At 39.0% G+C, this 18,288-nt stretch overlaps 1 protein-coding gene across 1 annotated transcript in view; it reads right to left on the minus strand.

Moving 5' to 3' along the window:
- Positions 1-6,167: 6,167 nt before the first annotated feature.
- The window catches only part of LOC126259538 (leucine-rich repeat-containing protein 49), a 173,209-nt gene continuing 161,088 nt past the window's right edge, over positions 6,168-18,288 (minus strand). The window contains exons 7-8 of the mRNA XM_049956413.1: positions 15,779-16,015; positions 6,168-6,491 (exon numbers count right to left, since the gene is read on the minus strand). Of these exons, the coding sequence (XP_049812370.1) occupies positions 6,294-6,491; positions 15,779-16,015 (435 nt within the window). The 3' untranslated portion in view covers positions 6,168-6,293. The remainder of the gene's footprint in view (positions 6,492-15,778; positions 16,016-18,288) is intronic.

Genomic DNA, 18,288 nt, shown 5'->3' on the forward strand with positions numbered 1-18,288 from the left:
ATAGGTTTGACTTTCTTTAGTGTATCTTCTAAGATAAGTTGTCAGTATAAGGGGTCAGTACTGTCTTGTAAGTTCCTACATTTCTCTGAAACCTAAACTGATCTTTCCCAAGGCTAGCTTCTACCAGGCTAACTTCTACCAGTTTTTCATGTCAGTATTTTGCAGCCCTTCCTTATTAAGCTGATAGTTCTGCAGTATTCACATCAATCAATTTAGTAGGAATTATTATATTCTTCTGTTGGTATTTCATCTGTTCTGTATATCTTACACACCAGGTGGAGTATTTTTTCATGGTAGTCTCTTCCAAGGATCTTAAGAATGCCCAGGAAATTCTCATCCCCTCCAGGGGCCTTTTTTCAGTGCTCTGTCCAATTCCTCCCACAGTATCATACCTCCCATCCCATCTTCATCTATTTCTTTTCTTTTCACAACATTGTCTTTGTGGTGTCACCGCCAGACACCACACTTGCTAGGTGGTAGCCTTTAAATCGGCCGTGGTCCGTTAGTACACGTCGGACCCGTGTGTCGCCACTATCAGTGATTGCAGACCGAGCGCCGCCACACGGCAGGTCTAGAGAGACTTCCTAGCACTCACCCCAGTTGTACAACCGACTTTGCTAGCGATGGTTCACTGACAAAATATGCTCTCATTTGCCGAGACGATAGTTTAACATAGCCTTCAGCTATGTCATTGGCTATGACCTAGCAAGGCGCCATTATCAGTTACTATTGATATTGTGAATCATGTACCGTCCAGACCGATGTTCACCATTAACAGATTAAAGTTAAGTATTCCACCAGCTCCGTCCGTTTTTCTAAATTCTAATTTCCTTGTCCTGTTCCAGACCTCATGCCAGCCTGCATGAGCTAAAACGCGTACCTTTCGGCCTCCTCTAGTAACCCGGTGTTGGCTCTCCTGCCAACCAAAACAGTCTTCAAGTTTGTTTTCTTTATACAGACCATCTATGTATTCCTTCCACCTTCCAGCATTCCCTTAGTACAGGCTTGCCACGTGAGTGCTTAATATTCATACAGGTGAGTCTCTTTTGTTCCGAACACCTCTTTAATTTTCCTACAGGTTGCATATATGTTGCCTGTAGTCATCCATGCTTCTATTGCTTTGCATTTCTTGTTCAGGCATTCCTGTTTTGCCCTTATGCACTTTTCATCTCATATTGCAGGTGCCTGTATTTGTTTCTGTATAATGCCTGAATACTTGTTATCTACTGACTCACTGCACACTTCACCCTGCATTTTTTAAGGGTATGCTTGACGTATTTTGATCTTTTCAAGGTGGTTGACATGGTGATGATTCATTGACCTCTCAGCATCAACATGTCAGATCATTTGGGAAGAAATATGTGAAGATATGTATTATAATTTAAGTTTCAATACTATCTAGTGAAACCAATTTGAAACTGAGTGTGGTATCACTAAACAAATGAGGTCCCATACTCCGAGGAGCATAGGGAACGATGCGGGAGATTCGCACCCCCCGAATAGGCAGGGTTGTAGCGGAGGTGGTTTGCCATTGCCTTCCTCCGACCGTAATGGGGATGAATGATGATGATGAAGACAACACAACAACACCCAGTCATCTCGAGGCAGGGAAAATCCCTGACCTCGCCGGGAATCGAACCCAGGACCCCGTGCACAGGAAGCGAGAATGCTACCGCAAGACCACGAACTGCGGACAATGATATCACTACATACCTATATCTAAATAAACTGAAGTGAGGTAACTAAAATACTGTTTAGTCAGACAGTTGTAAAATAAGACATCTAAATAAGGATTAATACGAGAGGAAAACAGAGTAAACTAAGCAAACTCAACACCAAAATATTTATTCATATACAAATATATATATATATGTAACAATGTGATGAAACATACTTTTCCTGACAGATATTTACGAAGGTGAACAAAATTCATATTTCAAGAAATGGATAGCTCTAGTAAACATTTACAAAAAATTACATATTATGCTTTTATTCTCACATTTAAAACTCTATAAAATTTATTCACTACAGTTGCTTGAGTAAAAGAGTATAAATTTCTTAAAATTACAAACTTTATGTGACTCAAAGCTATTTGTAAAATATGTAGGAACTTCACATTCATGAAATATATTCACTACAAAATACTCAGTGAAAGCTGAAAGACAAGAAACTGGTCATTTGTAAAAGCTGAATTATTTTTCTTTGGTTCATCAAAAGACTTAAGACTGTAAGAAATAAACTGCTCAAAAAGTTTTGCATTATCTTCATGTCTTCCATAGTTTGTGTTTTATGTATCAGAAACTTTTTCCCTCAATATTCTTTTGATCACAGCTACCTAAGTAATGGAAGTAAAAGAAAACTTTTATTATCAGAGCAGGTCAGATGATCACACCATATTTACAACTGTGAACAGGACAATGCAGTGTGGGTGCATGGTTTAGACTGTTGTCATGACTCAAAGGGTTATTTCAAGCTTATATTGTGCACACCATTGTAACTTATTGCATGAATGGTTGTCAGGATGGCCAGTTGTCCGCTGGATTGGTGTACACCACAGTGAGGTTATTTAAACATTCAGTCAAAAATATGAGACACAAAACATATGAGATCTGCCTCCTTGTTGTTATACTCATGATCAATAATAACAGCTGATGATTACTATCTACAAATTATTGCTCATAAGTACCCCGAGGAGAGTGCAACAGAACTGTGTGCTTCTTTTTTGAGTCAGCTGGGATGTATTTGTTACCTACACAGCAAATAACTATCTACACATGACAAATATGACATCTGGATGTCCATTAGAAACAACAGTACTTGTCCTCACCAGTGCAGAGTACAAAGATGCTGGGCAAGGGAATACCTAGAATGGAATCTGGATCCATGGTGTTATGTTCTCTCCACTGACAAGTGTAGGACTTGTCTGATTCCTGATAACTATTATAAAAGTGTGTGTGTGTGGAGGTGGGTAGGTACTAATGCACATCTCAGGCATGAAATCCCATGAGTTCAGCAGGAGATGGCTCTATCATATTTTGGGCCAGTATCATGTATGGATGTTACATGCCTCTCATCCCTACTGAAGTCATTTGGAGACTAAAGTATTAGGGCAGAATCCTCCCATCCTACAGTCAACTTTTCAGTGGTGTTTTCATGCTCATCTCTCAAACATATTCCTCCCAGAGGCATCACTAATTAGGTCCAAATCAGTAGATACCATAGGATACTGCTTATGCAATGTCCTATGGTGTCTACTGTATAGGACCTAATTGGGGATATTTGGAACCAGTTGAAATTTGTCATATGTCATCACAGTAATCCTGCTTACAGGCTGGATAACCTCTGGAGGACCATTGTCAAAAAGTGGAATGCACTTGAGAAACGACCTCTAAACCACCTTGTGGAAAGCTTGCCAAGGAGGTTCCAGGCTTGTTAAAATGCACAGAGTGGAGAAAACAATACTGAATGTTACCTAGCAGCTGATTTTGATTTCACAGATATGCACTTTGGAACAGACTGCCTTCATTTTCATTAGTATTATGTTTTTATTTCAAAGCAAAGTCATTCACATATGTGCAGATGATGCAAAATTTTTTAAGCAGGTTATAACAAATACATTTTACATGATTTGTTACATGTATTGCATTTTACTTAAAATTCATTTACCAAAACACAGAAGAAAATAGGTACACAAATCTGTGTGTACCAGTTTTTATTGTGACATATTTAATATAAATACTCACAAGTAAAGATTGAATATGAATAAGACTGAAGGAAGAAAGAATGGTTCAAGGGCGCAATTAAAAGCCAGTAGTGAACTGACATGTAAAAACTACAAAGCTGTAAAGCTAGAATCCTTTTGTATGCAGAATATTACATCAACGATGGCCATCCAGAATTAAAAGTGTGTGAGTTTAAAAGTTGCTCCAAATTTACAACTCATGTGAGACCACTGCTCACTTCCATCTTTCAATAAATCCTGAAGTTGTTGACGTGGGCAAATAAATGTAGTGTTACTTAAATTGTCAAAAAGGATAAATGGAGAGGGCTAGCTCTCTCTCTCTCTCTCTCTCTCTCTCTCTCTCTCTCTCTCTCTCTCTCTCTTCTAACTACCCCCTCACACTCTGTTCCTCTTACACCTGCCTCCCCAGAATCTGTCCCTCTCCATCTGTCTCCTCACACCCCCTCCCACTTCCACACCTGCCTCCTTACACCTCCTTCTTGCACCTCACACCTTTTCATTGTTCACCTGCCTCCTCACACAGTTTTCGTTTCCCACCTCCTCTCTGTCCATCTCCTGTCCCACCCCATTTTCATCCTCACCCCCACACTCACCCCAATGGGAGGTGGTGATTACCACAGTACTCGAAGTGTAACATTTGTTGTTTTTTCTCCTTTTTCTGGTGCCAAACAACAAGATAAATTGGGCCTGAAAGATAGTCTCTCAAGTATGAGGCAAAGTCTCTCTTCACACATGCTGTCAACCTCTATAATGAGTAAGTTTTGTTGCTAAGCCTCATAAAAGCAGTATTCTTGTTTACAATTCATTCCATCAAATTTGACCATTGATGTAAGTAGCATAGGTACTGTTAGCTGCACAACCACAGTCAATGTAATTTCTTTGAAACCATATGTTTCCACATATCCAGAAATAGTGCTTGGGAAGGATGCACTTGTTACAAAATCTTCATTTAATTATATTCAAGATATAAAACTTAGGTAATAATATAATATTTAGGTAAAACTGGAATCCCCCATGCATCTGTGGAAAGACATCTATTGCCTTCTTGATTTGAGTGCTATAGCTGAAGTTGAAGTTGTAATGCATCCAAAAGTGAGCAATAAAAAAAATTTTTTTGATGTAGTGGACAATTACGTTTCTGACTTGAGTTATGTAGGTAAAGTAAAGATAGTGACAAATCCAAAAAGGTTAAACAAAGAAAAGTTCTTCACTTACAGGGATATTTATTTATCACATTTCCTACTTGAGATATATAGGTAAAGTGAAGATACATTCAGAAATACAGATTGAAAGAACAATTTGTTATATTTTTTATCTCAGTGCTTCTTAGTATCACTTTGTGACACTACAACAAGATGATATTTTTGTTTTCAAACCAGATTTTTTAATCTGAAATATGCTAACTCGGAACATGATTCAGAATCAATATTAAATTGTAGGTTCTCACATGACTTGCTAGTCAGTTCAAAAGTTGGTATGATGCAAGGATATACACTTCTAATAGGACTGTGGGTACTAAAGCACTGTGATATTCAAACCAGCTTGTGGGTTGCGATAAGTTACTACTGTATGGTAAATTAATGGTTTAAGCTCTTCCATTCATTACAATTATTTATCATAATAGTCATACAACAGAGTTGAGTGATGTATGAAAGCAAGTTTGCAAAACATTCTGTAATAATTATGTAGGGAAATATGATGTCACAGTTGCTTTGTTGACACCGTAAGTGATGAAAACCAATAAAGTATCACATTTTAATCATGTGGAGATACCTATGATTTAGAATTAGCCCCATAATTTTTATACCTCATTCCTCTAACGGTGCATGTCTAGATTTTTACTCATTCCTTTTCCAATTTCATAGATTTTCTCTTTCCATCTGGGATCTGGAAAGAACATTGTTTGTTTTTAGAAACATGAAATATAATGTTTACCTCTTAACATTCTTGTGTGTCTCACCATACTTTCCCTTTAAAGTGATGAAAGTTTTTCCCACTTTTATATGCTTGATATTTGCTTTTATTTGATAGTTTTAAACTTCATAATCTCTTTAATCATATGGTTATTCAATTAAACATTATGGAACATCAGTTTCAATTCACATAATCAGTAAAACATTATAACATAAAAACACATTGAATTCCAGTTAAATCATTTCAGAATTTCATGACTATAAATTTATAGGATTCAGTTCATATTCTATAAAAGAAAAGGGAAAGAACCAAGTTGAAGTGAAATTTACATGTCATATGACATTTATAATAATGATGTTGAACCACTTTCAGGAATATGAATGTGCAATGAAATAAACAACATTTAATGGTCAATCATTAAACAATTTAAGTGGATAAAGTAACATGTGAGTTGATAGTAAAGCATATCATTACTGCAAAAAGTAAACTGGCACTGAAGTTGATGAAATTTTATCAGTGTAGGATGAAAATAATGAATCATGAAAATAACTGCAAAAATGCAGTTTCATTCTCATCTACACAGGCAAAAGTAAGGTAATCCAACAATGTATACAATTACTTATATAGATTCTTCAGTCTACACTTTAAGTTTCTGCATACACTGTTTCATGTAGGAATCAAGATGAGAGTAATCAACAAGTGTATCTCTGACAAGCTCAGCCAGTATACTGGGCCACTGTGCCTCCAATATATGCAGTTTCTCTACAGCAGCACAAGCCACCTCCAAAAGATATGCCAAATGCACTCGTCCTCTGTGCCTCCATAACACATCCTCCTGTATGTAAATGAAGAAACAAAGATGAAAGTTCTTGTGTATGTAACTCATATACATAAAAATTGTAATTTAGGCATTACATGTAGTTAAACTGTATAAATCTGAATAATGGAAATTTATTTAATGGACAGATGGTATCATTTGTATGAAGAGGTATGTGTACTTACAAGTGCCATTCGAATTGTGTGTAACATAAAATACATAAATATATAGCAGTTTGGTCCTTATTACACCAACACTTTTCAAAAACAAGATCTACTTTTTGTCATCTGCCATTTAATATTTTGAATGCTTGTGGGTAAATATGCCCTCCAGTTTTCCAGATTGTGTGCTACTTGAGAGTTAAAGAAGGAGACATGTAAAGTGGATGAAAATGAACACTACTGACACTTTCTGCAGCTTTTATTGTTCCTGTGGTTTGCAACCTGCAGACTAGTTTGAAGCAGCTGTTCACACTAGTCATCTATCCTGTTGTGATGTAAATATATTGAAATTGTCCACATTTGTTTGTATGTAAAAGATCAGTTGTGCACTCTCAACCTAGATCCAAACAACTGCTTCAGATGGAAACTCCTTTGTAAAGTATAGCGTAAAATTTCATATAGTAAAAGTTGGCTGTCATGTAACATAACAATATTTTCAGCCTTTGCTTAAAATTGCTTGAAATTATCCAATCCTTTTCACATTGATTTACTTTTACTTTCTTTATCAAATTTATTCATGTGGTTCAATCTTTTCTATTTGGGTTCTATTTTAGATGTTATCCCCAGCTGTATTAAAATGTATTGTTTATTTGATTTATTTATTCATCCGTACCTACATTGGTAGGTTGTGTGGAAGATGGCTCCCATGATATAATCTCTCCTAGCATGATACAAGAGAAATGTTCATATTAATTTTGACCCATTTTTAAGCAACTGAGGTATTTCATTTGAAGCACAAGGTCAAAATACTTTGATTCAGATAACTAATTTGACATAAAAGATGTTTTAATCACAATTAATAATTAATTCAAACACTGATAACACTCGCAGTACTTTACCTAGACAAAATGGTTTCAGTTATGTAAACCCCTGATCAAACAGAATCATTTTATACACATCACAAGAACATTCTTTTTGATTTTTATTATGGCATTTTTCTAGTGGTTTTTGTGGCTGCATGTTTTTAGCCCTTCCTGACCATTTCATCCTTGTTCACTCAATACACTGGGTTGGTGCATAAGTTCATAGTATTTTTCCATAAGTTTAATAAACACAACAGATACACATAAGAAGACTTTAGTCATCAATAATATATTCCCCCTTCACTATTTACAACAATGTGACAAAACTTGAGTAACTTTTCAATTCCTCAATGGTAAAAATCATGTGGTTTGAGGTGAAAAACTTGTGGATCCAAATTTGGAGCACGTTTTCATCCAACAGGGGAGTTTCTTGAAGGTTGTTTAATACAGAGCAGAGAAAGCGAAAATCTGAGGGCACCACATCAGGTGAATGAGGTGGGTGTGGAATGACTTCCCACACCAATTCGTGTTTGTTTTGACAGTCTAACAGAATGTGGGCTGGTGTTATTATGGTGTAACATCATTTCATGCAGTCTTCCTGGTCATTTTTCTTGGACTGTGTCTACAAGACATCTCAGCTGTTGACAGTTAATGTTATCAGTGATAGTTACATCTCAGGGAAACAATTTGTAATACACCACACAACATCACTGTTCCACCAGATGTATAATATTATCTTTTGTGGATGTGTGCAGGTCTCTGTACAGGAAGTTGTTTTGTTTGGGCTCAACCATTTCTTTCTTTTCATTATGTTAGCATAAAGACACCATTTCTCATTACCAGTAATGATACAGGATAGGAATGGTCATTGTTAGTCACAAGCCAATTGGTGGTGAGCAAGCAGAGATGCACATATGGCCACCCACTGATTTTTGTGATTTTGGCTTAGAGCATGCAGTACGCAAACACCTTATTTTTGAACATTCCCCACTGCATGTAAATGTTGCACAATGGTGAAATGATCACAGTTCCTCATATTTGTCAGTTCTTGAATACAATGGCATGGATCATTGTGGATTAAGGCATTTAAATGATCTTTATCAAACCCCAAGGGTCTTCCTGAATTTGGAGAGTCACAAATGAAAAAACAATCTTTCTTAAAATGAGAAAACCCATTTCTTGCTGTGCTTTGTCCAATGGCATTATCCCCATACACTGCACAAATGTTTCTGGCTGCCTCCACTGCTATCACCTCTCTACTGAACACAAACAGAAGAATATGTCAAAAATATTCCGATTTCTCCACTTGGTACACCATTTTCTAGCGTACACCTCTCCACTCACTATTTCCAAATGACAGTATATAAATTCAAATAGCAACAGTGAACTACAAATAAAAAAGACACTCAATAAATAAATCTGTAGCAACCAGAATAAAAACATGCAAAACAAAAACATTCGGAACTTGTGCATCAATATAACATTATAAATATGATTTGCATGTGAGCAGAATTGGGCATTTGTGATGGGGCTTCAAATCTCATTTAGATGCATTGAATTATCAATCAGTATAACTTAAAATTATATGAAACTTAATTGATTCATAGGAGGTCTTGTAATTTGATGTAGGGCTTGTTTGATGTCATGGGAATGAGGTGTCAAGACACCAGAATACAAGAAACAGCCCCAGGTGTAGGTGGGCAACAGCTGTGCAGAGAGTCTAGGCATAATATCACATCTTGGCCTCGTTCATTGAACAGTATCCAGAGCTCATTTATGCTCCAATATTTTGCATGTTAGCATAGCTTTTCAGTTCAACAAGGTGTGATTCTAGTTCAAAATGACAGTAGACAATCCTGTGTGCTTATTCCCAAAGTGTTGTGAAAGAATGTGTTGCAATTTCTCCATCAAGAACATTGGGGAATTGTTTGCACTAAAAAGTTAGTGCGTTGACACTGTACTTGGCAGGGCATGGATGTCCTCACTGAACAGATGACATCACAGTGTCACACATGCTTGGAGAACCAGTCCGCTCTGCCACAGACATTCTCAGCTTGGTCTAAGAGTCAACTGCCATGACAAAGAGTGCACATAGACTTTGCAGGACCATTCTGGAACACTCATTAGCTCATAGTGGTATACTCTTTTAGCAAGTTTCCATTTGCAGTGCCTATGAGCTCTACCACATCATGTAGCATTGTCCTCCATGTTTTGCATCGAAGGTTTGCTAGAAGTACTTGTGTCAGACAATGAACCACAGTTCAATTCAGGTGACTTTGAACACTTTTGTGAACTCAATAGCATCTGTCATCTAACAAGTGCTCCATTTCACCCACAGTCCAACAGAGAAGAAGAACACTTTGTAAGCACTTTCTAGCAACCGATGGCAATGCTCCACACCACCCACACACAGGAACAGGCACTGCAACTCTTTCTCACCTCCTATCGCTCCCACCAACGACACGGGCCATCACTGGCGGAGCTTCTTCACAGCTGCCGCCATTGGACACTGCTACACTTGATACACATTGATAGCTCTGCCAATGGTCCACAAGTATTGGTTTGCGCTGTGCGATCTTGTTCTTTGCAGGGTTTATGGCAACCGTGGGCACTGAGAAAGAGACATGATACAGGAATGCATTAGCTCTTATATGTACTTAATTGCAGGTCCCGATGGTTTCCAGCACTGCCACCAGAACTAAATTTGCGCATGTCATTTGCCCCATCATTCTGCTGCTTTTCTTCTCCCAGATTCACAGCTTTACAGGACTGCATGGCTTTCCCAGCTGCCCAGTGGTACCATCAGGGAATCCCAGAAGCAGCAGATGGAAGATGCCCTCTCACCCCCGCCATCCCTGCTTGCCTACCCGATGGACCTGGATCCGCCATCACTATTGCTGTCACTGTCGCCGTCATCATCGCCCCAGCACATGTCCTCAGGCCGGGACGTGTGCCCTGTCATCAGTTTTCCGGAGGATGCTCCTGTTGCCTTACAAGCCAGATGGCTGGGTATGGTTGGGAGTAAGCTGTCCTCCACAGTCACGGCTCCTGGCCCATCTCATCATCCAGTGTCCTGCCTCCCTCCCCATTGTCATTCGTAGCCTCACTACACAACAGTGGTGGCACTTTGGTGGGTGAGGGGGGGGGGGATGTGCTGGCACACGCTGATGCCAGAACACAATGTGGCATAGAGGTGACAAGGAGATTGACAGCTGCCCATGACAGACTTGCTGGAAACGTGCTGCCAATACCCTCTCACCCACCAGTATTTTTGTAGCCGCTGTGAACCAGAGGGCCAGTTAGTTCAAGTTCATCACCAAGTCAGTGCTGCAGTCACAGCCTCTAGCTCAGAATCAGGCAGCACATAGTGAACAAAATAGACTTGGTACAGGGACCATGCCCACTGAGGATGCAAACCAGGCCTCGGCTGGGATTGACATGCTTCATCCTCAGCCACTCCCACATTCTGGGGACAAATGTGTAAATGTGGTGTCACCCTCCCATTCCCTGTGTTGTGTGTTCATCTGACTAAAGTGGACTAGAACAGAGAGCTTGTACTGCAGAATGTGAAAGCTTAAGTTAAGTAGCTCTTTGTTTATGTTGATGAAGGAGCCAGTTATAATAGTGTGCAGTTTGTGTTACAGAAAGAGGATACCAGCCACCAAACAACATCCTCTTCTTGCTCCCATGGTGGAGCTCTATAGAGACAATGAGATGACATAAAAGCTGACAATGGGGATTTAAAAGGTGACAATGTGGATTTAAAACCCTATATAATAACTTAGATATTATTATGTAGTGGGTGATGTAAGTATTGCAGTCAATCTTCTGTTGCTGATTTGTCGCTTGGAAATCTCAATGTCATGTGTTACTTTCACAGTTTGTATGTTCTTGTCTGTTTGTGTCAAGTTGCTATATTGTCGATGGTCTGTTCTTTCATATATTCCCTGCATAGGCCTATGCAAACTTGCATGCTGTCTCAATTATTGCAATTCATTTTGAAGGGTCACACAATGGGATTGCTAGTTTGTTCACTGTCATTCTTTCAGTTGATGTGTTAATGTGCACTGTCTGCATAACAGAACTATAATTTTCAGTGAATTGTATTTCCTCACAAGTGTACATAGCTTCCTGATTGAGGTTCATACAGTGTAAATGCTTGGTACAGGGACCATGCCCACAGAGGATGTGAACCAGGCCTCAGCTGGGATTGACATGCTGGACTTCTGCTATGGGATCACTCTGGCAGAGCTTATAGGTGGAGTAGTCAGATAATTGGCAGAGGCCTTCTGCCAGGTAGTCACTGCAATTCATAACAATGGTGGTAGAATCTATGTCTGCAGGTAGGATGATTAGGTCAGGATTTGTTTTGAGATTGTGTATGCCTGTTTTTCTTATACTGAAAGTTTGGTGTTCTGAGGAAGGAACCTGTGGAAGGATGGTGACGCTTAGTTGAAAGTAAGGAATTCTGGGAAGGTGACAAGCGAGTGTTTAGGTAGGAGGGGGGAGGGGGGGGGATGATGGTTGAATGGTGGTATGAACTGGAAAAGGTAGGGTTCATGGTTGGAATTAGGGTGGTTTTGATTGGAGGGATTGGCAGCAAAGAAGTGTTCCCATTGGAGGGATCAGGAGGAGGAGAGTAGGTCTTTGAAAAGTCCAGCATGGTTAAATTTGTGTGTATGGTTAAAGGTGAGGCCTTTGGATAAGATTGAAACTTCTGTGGAGCTAAGGGTTTTGGTGGAAAGGTTAACAACATTGTTACATAAGCGTGTTGGCTCTAGATTTGGTGGTTAGTTGATAGAAGACAGAACAATGACTTAGGGATGAAGGGGTACATTGGAATAGCTTCTGAACAAAATTCTCCCATGTGAATAAACTCAGACACAACTATCAACATAAATGAATGATAACTATACAACTGAGTGTCCCCTTCATCACCCAGTACCACCTCAGACTGAAAAAACTGAACCACGTCCTTCACCAGGGCTTTGATTGCCTATCGTCATGCCATGAAATGAGGGACATCCAGCCCAAGATACTTCCCACCCCTCCTAAAGTGGTGTTCTCTCACCCAACCAACCTCCATAACTTTGTAGTTCAAGGATCATATTCTTGTGGAAGACCCACGTGCAAAACCTGCCCAATCCACCGACCCAGCACTTCCTATTCCAGTCCAGTTACAGGTTTATACTACCCCATCAGGGATTGGGCCACCTGTGAAAGTGGCCATGTCATTTTTGTTACTACAGATATGTTGTACCCGAGTGGTCAGGCTATGTGGGAGGGATTTTATGGTGTGAAAGGGATGACAGCTATCAAAATGCAGGTACTGTTGGTGGTTAACAACAGTGTTACACAAGCGTTTTGGCTCTAGATTTGGTGGTGAGTGAAAATTCAGGTACTGTTGGTGGTTAATAACAGTGTTACACACTTTCTATTCCAGTCCTGTTACAGGTTTATCCTACCCCATCAGGGACTGGGCCACCTGTGAAAGTGGCCATGTCATTTACCAGCTCTGCTGCAATCATTGCACAACTTTCTGTATTACCAACCAGCTGTCCACCAGGATGAACAGCCACTGCCAAACTGTTGCCAAGAACAAGTAGACCACCCTGTGCCACAACATGAAGCTGAACATAACACATTTGATTTCCATGGCTGCTTTACTACCACTTTTTCGAACTGCACAGATGGAGGCTATCCTTACAACACATTCTCCACTCCTGTAATTGTCCCAGCCTCAACCTATGATAACATACTATCCCCACATCCTCCACCCAACAGTTTCCAGCCACCAGAGAGTATCTGTCTCTCTCCCCATCCCTTCTCCTTCCCTGTTCCCTCCAGATAGCTGCTTGCACCGCATATGATGTTGCATTCTGGCCCAAGATGCTGGAGTTGGTGGTTATGTGTGTGTGTGAGGTATGCCTGCTCTTTGTGTGTGTGTGTGTGTGTGTGTTTTTTTTTTTTTATAACTGATGAAGGCTGTGACGGAAAGATTTATGTGAGTGTCTTTTAACTGTGTCTGTCTGTGTCTTCCATGTCCTCTTTATGGTAAGTAGCGGTCTATCTTTTCCTACATTGTTGATATTCCTACCTGGAGTTTCCGTTGTTTGATTTGTCTTTTGAAAATGAGTCTCCCTAAATAGCATGTCACTGTGTTTTGTGTTATTATTGAGTGTTCTGTTAAGCACTGCATGTTGTTTTATGTGCTGTCATGTTTCATTAGTTTTATGTTCACCAGTGATTTATCTTCTGTAGCATCTCACATGCATAGCATGTCACTGTTTTGTGTTACTACTGAGTGTTCCATTAAGCACTGCAGATGTTGTTTTGTGTACTGTCATGTTTCTTTAATTTTATGTGCACCAGTGATTTACCTTCTGTAGCTTCTCACATGCTTTGTGCTCAGGTTGTTTCTTGCATATGCCTTCACCACAACCACGAGTTCATCAGTGTATCCCTCAATCCTGTCGTTGTGTCCATCCCCACCTGTTAATTGCTGCAGGGGTTCTATGGCAATGTCCAAGAAGATTTCTTCATTATTACTCCATTATCTGTTTTCCATTATGCAGGCATCATGCTCTGTTAAAAATTAGTTTTGTGGTGCAGATTTGGCATGACTGAGTGATTACAATCTGGACCCAGGTTTTCTTTCCTTATTAATCTTGTTATTGCTACAAACACTACATATAGAGAGAACAGGCAAGTTGTATAGTTATCATTCATTTATGTTGGTAGTTGTATCGGAGTTTATTCACAACTTTTTCTGTCATCATCTGGGAGAAACTCATTCAGAAGGTATTTCAATGTACCCCTTCATTCCTAAGTCATTGTTCTGTCTTCTTGGCATGGTGTGAATATGATCAGTGTGATTTAAATGTTCTCAGTCAGGAACTTGTAAGATGGTCACCATGAGTTGGCCTGGAATTGTGTGTCAATGAAGCTGGCCCAGTGTATGCATCTAGCTTCCAACAGTGCTGTCCTGAAGACTGTCTTAGTTTCCTACATTATCCTACTCTAATTATGCAGTCCCTAGTGTTTACCATTTACTAGTAAAATTGTTGTTTTCATATCATGTGTCATGGTAGTCTGGTTAGTTCAGTGCCCCCAGATGTTTGGCTTTAAATTGTTTTTCTTTCTTGTTACATGTTTGCCTGTACTGTATTTCATATTGTTGCTGTTAGCATGTGTGCCTTGTAGTCTATGTTGTCATAAGTTGTGTGTTTTGCATTTCAGCTATCAGTCTTTTCTTGTATTACGTTGTTGACATATTGACACCACTGGTCTGTCCTGTGAGACTGTCGTAAGGTGTAATTCACTTTTATATCAGTTCTTACAAGTCTTCTTTTGTCACTGACATATCATGCAATGTTTGATATTTTATCTAAATATGGTTCTACCCTGTGGGAAAATTGCGTGTATATGAATGCAGTTACCTGTACCTCCACCGCCTTTAGGCTATTTTAATTACTTTCCACTATTAGTTTCTTTCTATGACAGCTGCCATGGGCTGTGGATCACTTGTAACTACATATACGTATGATGGAAGGCATGTTAGTTTTCCTGCACGTGTTGTCCTCCAGTTCTAGTTTTCATAGAAGTAATAAGGAATATATGCACTTACAACTGGATGCAAGTCAAGTGCAAAAGATCTCCGAACGAAGCAGAACCCACAAGGAATTACATTCTTCATGAAGCAACTTGCCATGTGTTATTGCAAGCAGATCATAACAGAATTAAATTTCATATGCCATTTTTGCTGATTCACTGATTGGTCACAAGTATCTGAGCCCAATAGACCATCATCATTCATCACTCAACAAGTCTGTATCATCAGGTTTGACATATTCTAAGAGATATTGTTTAAATAGCTTTCAGCATGTACATGTCATTCCAAGTGAGATATTTTTGTACTTCTATGACTGACAATTGTTTGGTTAGAAGTGTATTTGAAGATGGTCTTGTTACTGGCATACTTCATTATTACCTGAATTAGAATTCTTCAACTATGTCTAAGTGAAAGATTAGTATTGTTGGTTTATTGATTTGTAAATGCAAGTATATGAATAGAAAATTTTGCTCACTAAGTTTATCTATAATGTAACTAATTTGGTGATTTTACCATGTTTGTGACTGACTGTCCTTATCTTGTATTAGCTTGGCATATAATATTCCAGTATTGTTCCAAAACTGTAAGTGCTAAAATAATGAAAATTCCAGGATGCAAACAATAAACAAAAATGTGAAATTTCCATGAATTTAGCTTATATTTTCTTACCTGTGTCAGAGAAGATCTCCGCCACTGCAATGCTTCTTTCCCCACAACACTCCGCAAAGCAGGATCAGCTGTCCACAGCCACTGCTTGGCTGACATCTGTTGATGCTGTTGCTGTGTACCAGTAATCTGCAAGCGACCAAGAAGTGGCTGCAAAAGGCTTTCAGGCAGGGACCACAGAATTATGTCACTTAAGCCTTGGAACTCTTCTGATGCTTCGGCTATGTCTTCATCCTTTACCTCCAAAAAGAAATTTAGGCAGTCAAGATGATTCCACTGTATGATATAACATTATGTTTTGTCATGTTTAATGCTATTTATTTATTTATTTATTTTTCATTAATTCATCTTCTGCAACTGCAAACATGAAGGAGAACTTTCAGGAATGTGGAGTAAATCAAGGCACATCAACACAGTGAAACAGAAGTTAGAAACTCATCACTAATTAGCTGTTGTTTAACTGTTTCTTAATTATTTGTGGTTATATCAGGAAAATTGAACTGAATGAAATTATTAGGAAATTTGGTACTTTGGAAAAAAAAACTGCTTCCTTGGTTATATCAAAAAGTTGCTGTTTATCTCTTACTTCTAACTTTACAGTAATTCTTAACCAGTTGTATGCCTGTTCAGTTATCATCTAGATTGTGTCTTGTGTAGTTGAGTTTAGGATCTTGATTAGTATAGAATCATGAAACTTTACAGTTTCTGTACATTTCTTTAGAATCATTGGAAGGTAATTTATGAAAATTAAAGGAGAAGACTGAGGCTGATAAGAAAAATTTTATAATTTGAGAGTTCTTCCAGCTGACAGTAAACTGGCCCGATGGCCCAAACCCAACCAGGAGAACGTGAATTTTTTAATCTTGGGTTCTTCCATTAAAGCAGCTGCCTTATTGCACTATTGAACTCAATCTATCCCATTTTATACTAGGAACTGGTCTGGAATAGCAATCGTAATATGAATGGATATATGATTGTGAGGCATGCTCTGTCTGGCCTCTCCATCAAGTACCATTGACCCTGGCTTCACTGAAGCAAACAGATGCAACCACATGTGTGGGAAATACCTTGTAATGGCAGGAAAAGGGCAATAAGACAATACAGCTTTGTTCTCTGAAATACCTAAATAAAAAAAGGATGAAATAAGTCACCTATAAATCTACATGTTATACATGAAGTGCAGAGACATGGGAGCTGCAAGTCAGAGAGAATGAAGGCAATGATGGCCAGTGGCCTCCAGGAAGGAAAATACCTGAATAGAAAGAATTGGAAAATGAGAAGTGAGAAGTGGTGTCAGCAATAAAAGAATTGGAAAATGAGAAGTGAGAAGTGGTTTCAGCAATAAACAATTCACTTCTTGGGCAGCATATGAAGCATGTAGATGCATGTTCTGCAACTGCAGTATTGAATTTGAATAAAATGCCAACACCAGTTGAATTTTTCTTTTTATTTTAAAAACTGTGGCCAGTTTCAGCCCTCAAAGCCATGACTGATTGGTTCTGTATACTCTGAGGGCACCTGACATATACCACAAGATAATGGCCCGGGGAGCCAAAACTGATCATGGTTTTTAAAAGGAAAAAAAGTGCAACTGGTGTTGGCATTTCATTCAAAAAGCAGTAAATAGTATCTGTATTATAGTGATGAAATAAGCAGATGATCCCTTTTGTGGTGGAATGGTTTGTGTGCATCAAGAATACACATAGCCATACAATGATCATAAACATGTTATTTTTCCACTGTTGACATCTGCTGGATAGGCAAGCTGGCAGAGCTGGCTATATTGTGATATGGCCTAAAACCTAGGATACAGCAAAAGGAAAAAAATACAGCTGCTATATTTTATGAGAACATGCAGTTCCACTGTATGATTTAACAACAAAAGCAATCAATATTTGATGAACTCATAATTTAATTGTATAGATAAAAAATCTACTCACTGAGCAGAGGCAGAACACACATACAAGAAAAAGTTGTAATTAGGCAAGTTTTCGGGACCTGTCGCTCCTTCATCAGGCAGAAGGGCTGAAGGGAATGGAAGAGGGTTGAAGGGAAAGGACTGGAGAGATCTAGGAAATGGGGTAGATTTCAGGAAGTCACCCAGAACTGCGGGTCAGGGGAGACTTATTGGATGGGATGAGAAGGAAAGATTGATCATTGGGGGCCTGCATCAGATGAGATTTGAAAACCTGAAATAGGATAATATGCAAGACAGAGATTACTGCTTAAACATCATGCATGAGCTAACAAAAGTGAAAAACTAAGTACATGGTACATAACCATGGACCAGTGGGTGGGGGCAAGCGAAAAATTTATGGGTGAGACGATGAAACGTGTATAAAACTAAAATGGAGTGAAAAAAAGAGGAGTTACTATGAAGAATGCTGAGATGCAATAAATTAACGTAAATTACAACCAGGTGGATGGCAAGAAGCAAGGGCATGTTATTGTGCAAGTTTCCACCTACAGAGTTCTGAGAAACTGGTATCTGGGGGAAGACTCCAGATGGTGCA

Source organism: Schistocerca nitens, chromosome 5 (assembly GCF_023898315.1).
Source record: "Schistocerca nitens isolate TAMUIC-IGC-003100 chromosome 5, iqSchNite1.1, whole genome shotgun sequence".
Lineage (NCBI taxonomy): Eukaryota > Metazoa > Arthropoda > Insecta > Orthoptera > Acrididae > Schistocerca > Schistocerca nitens.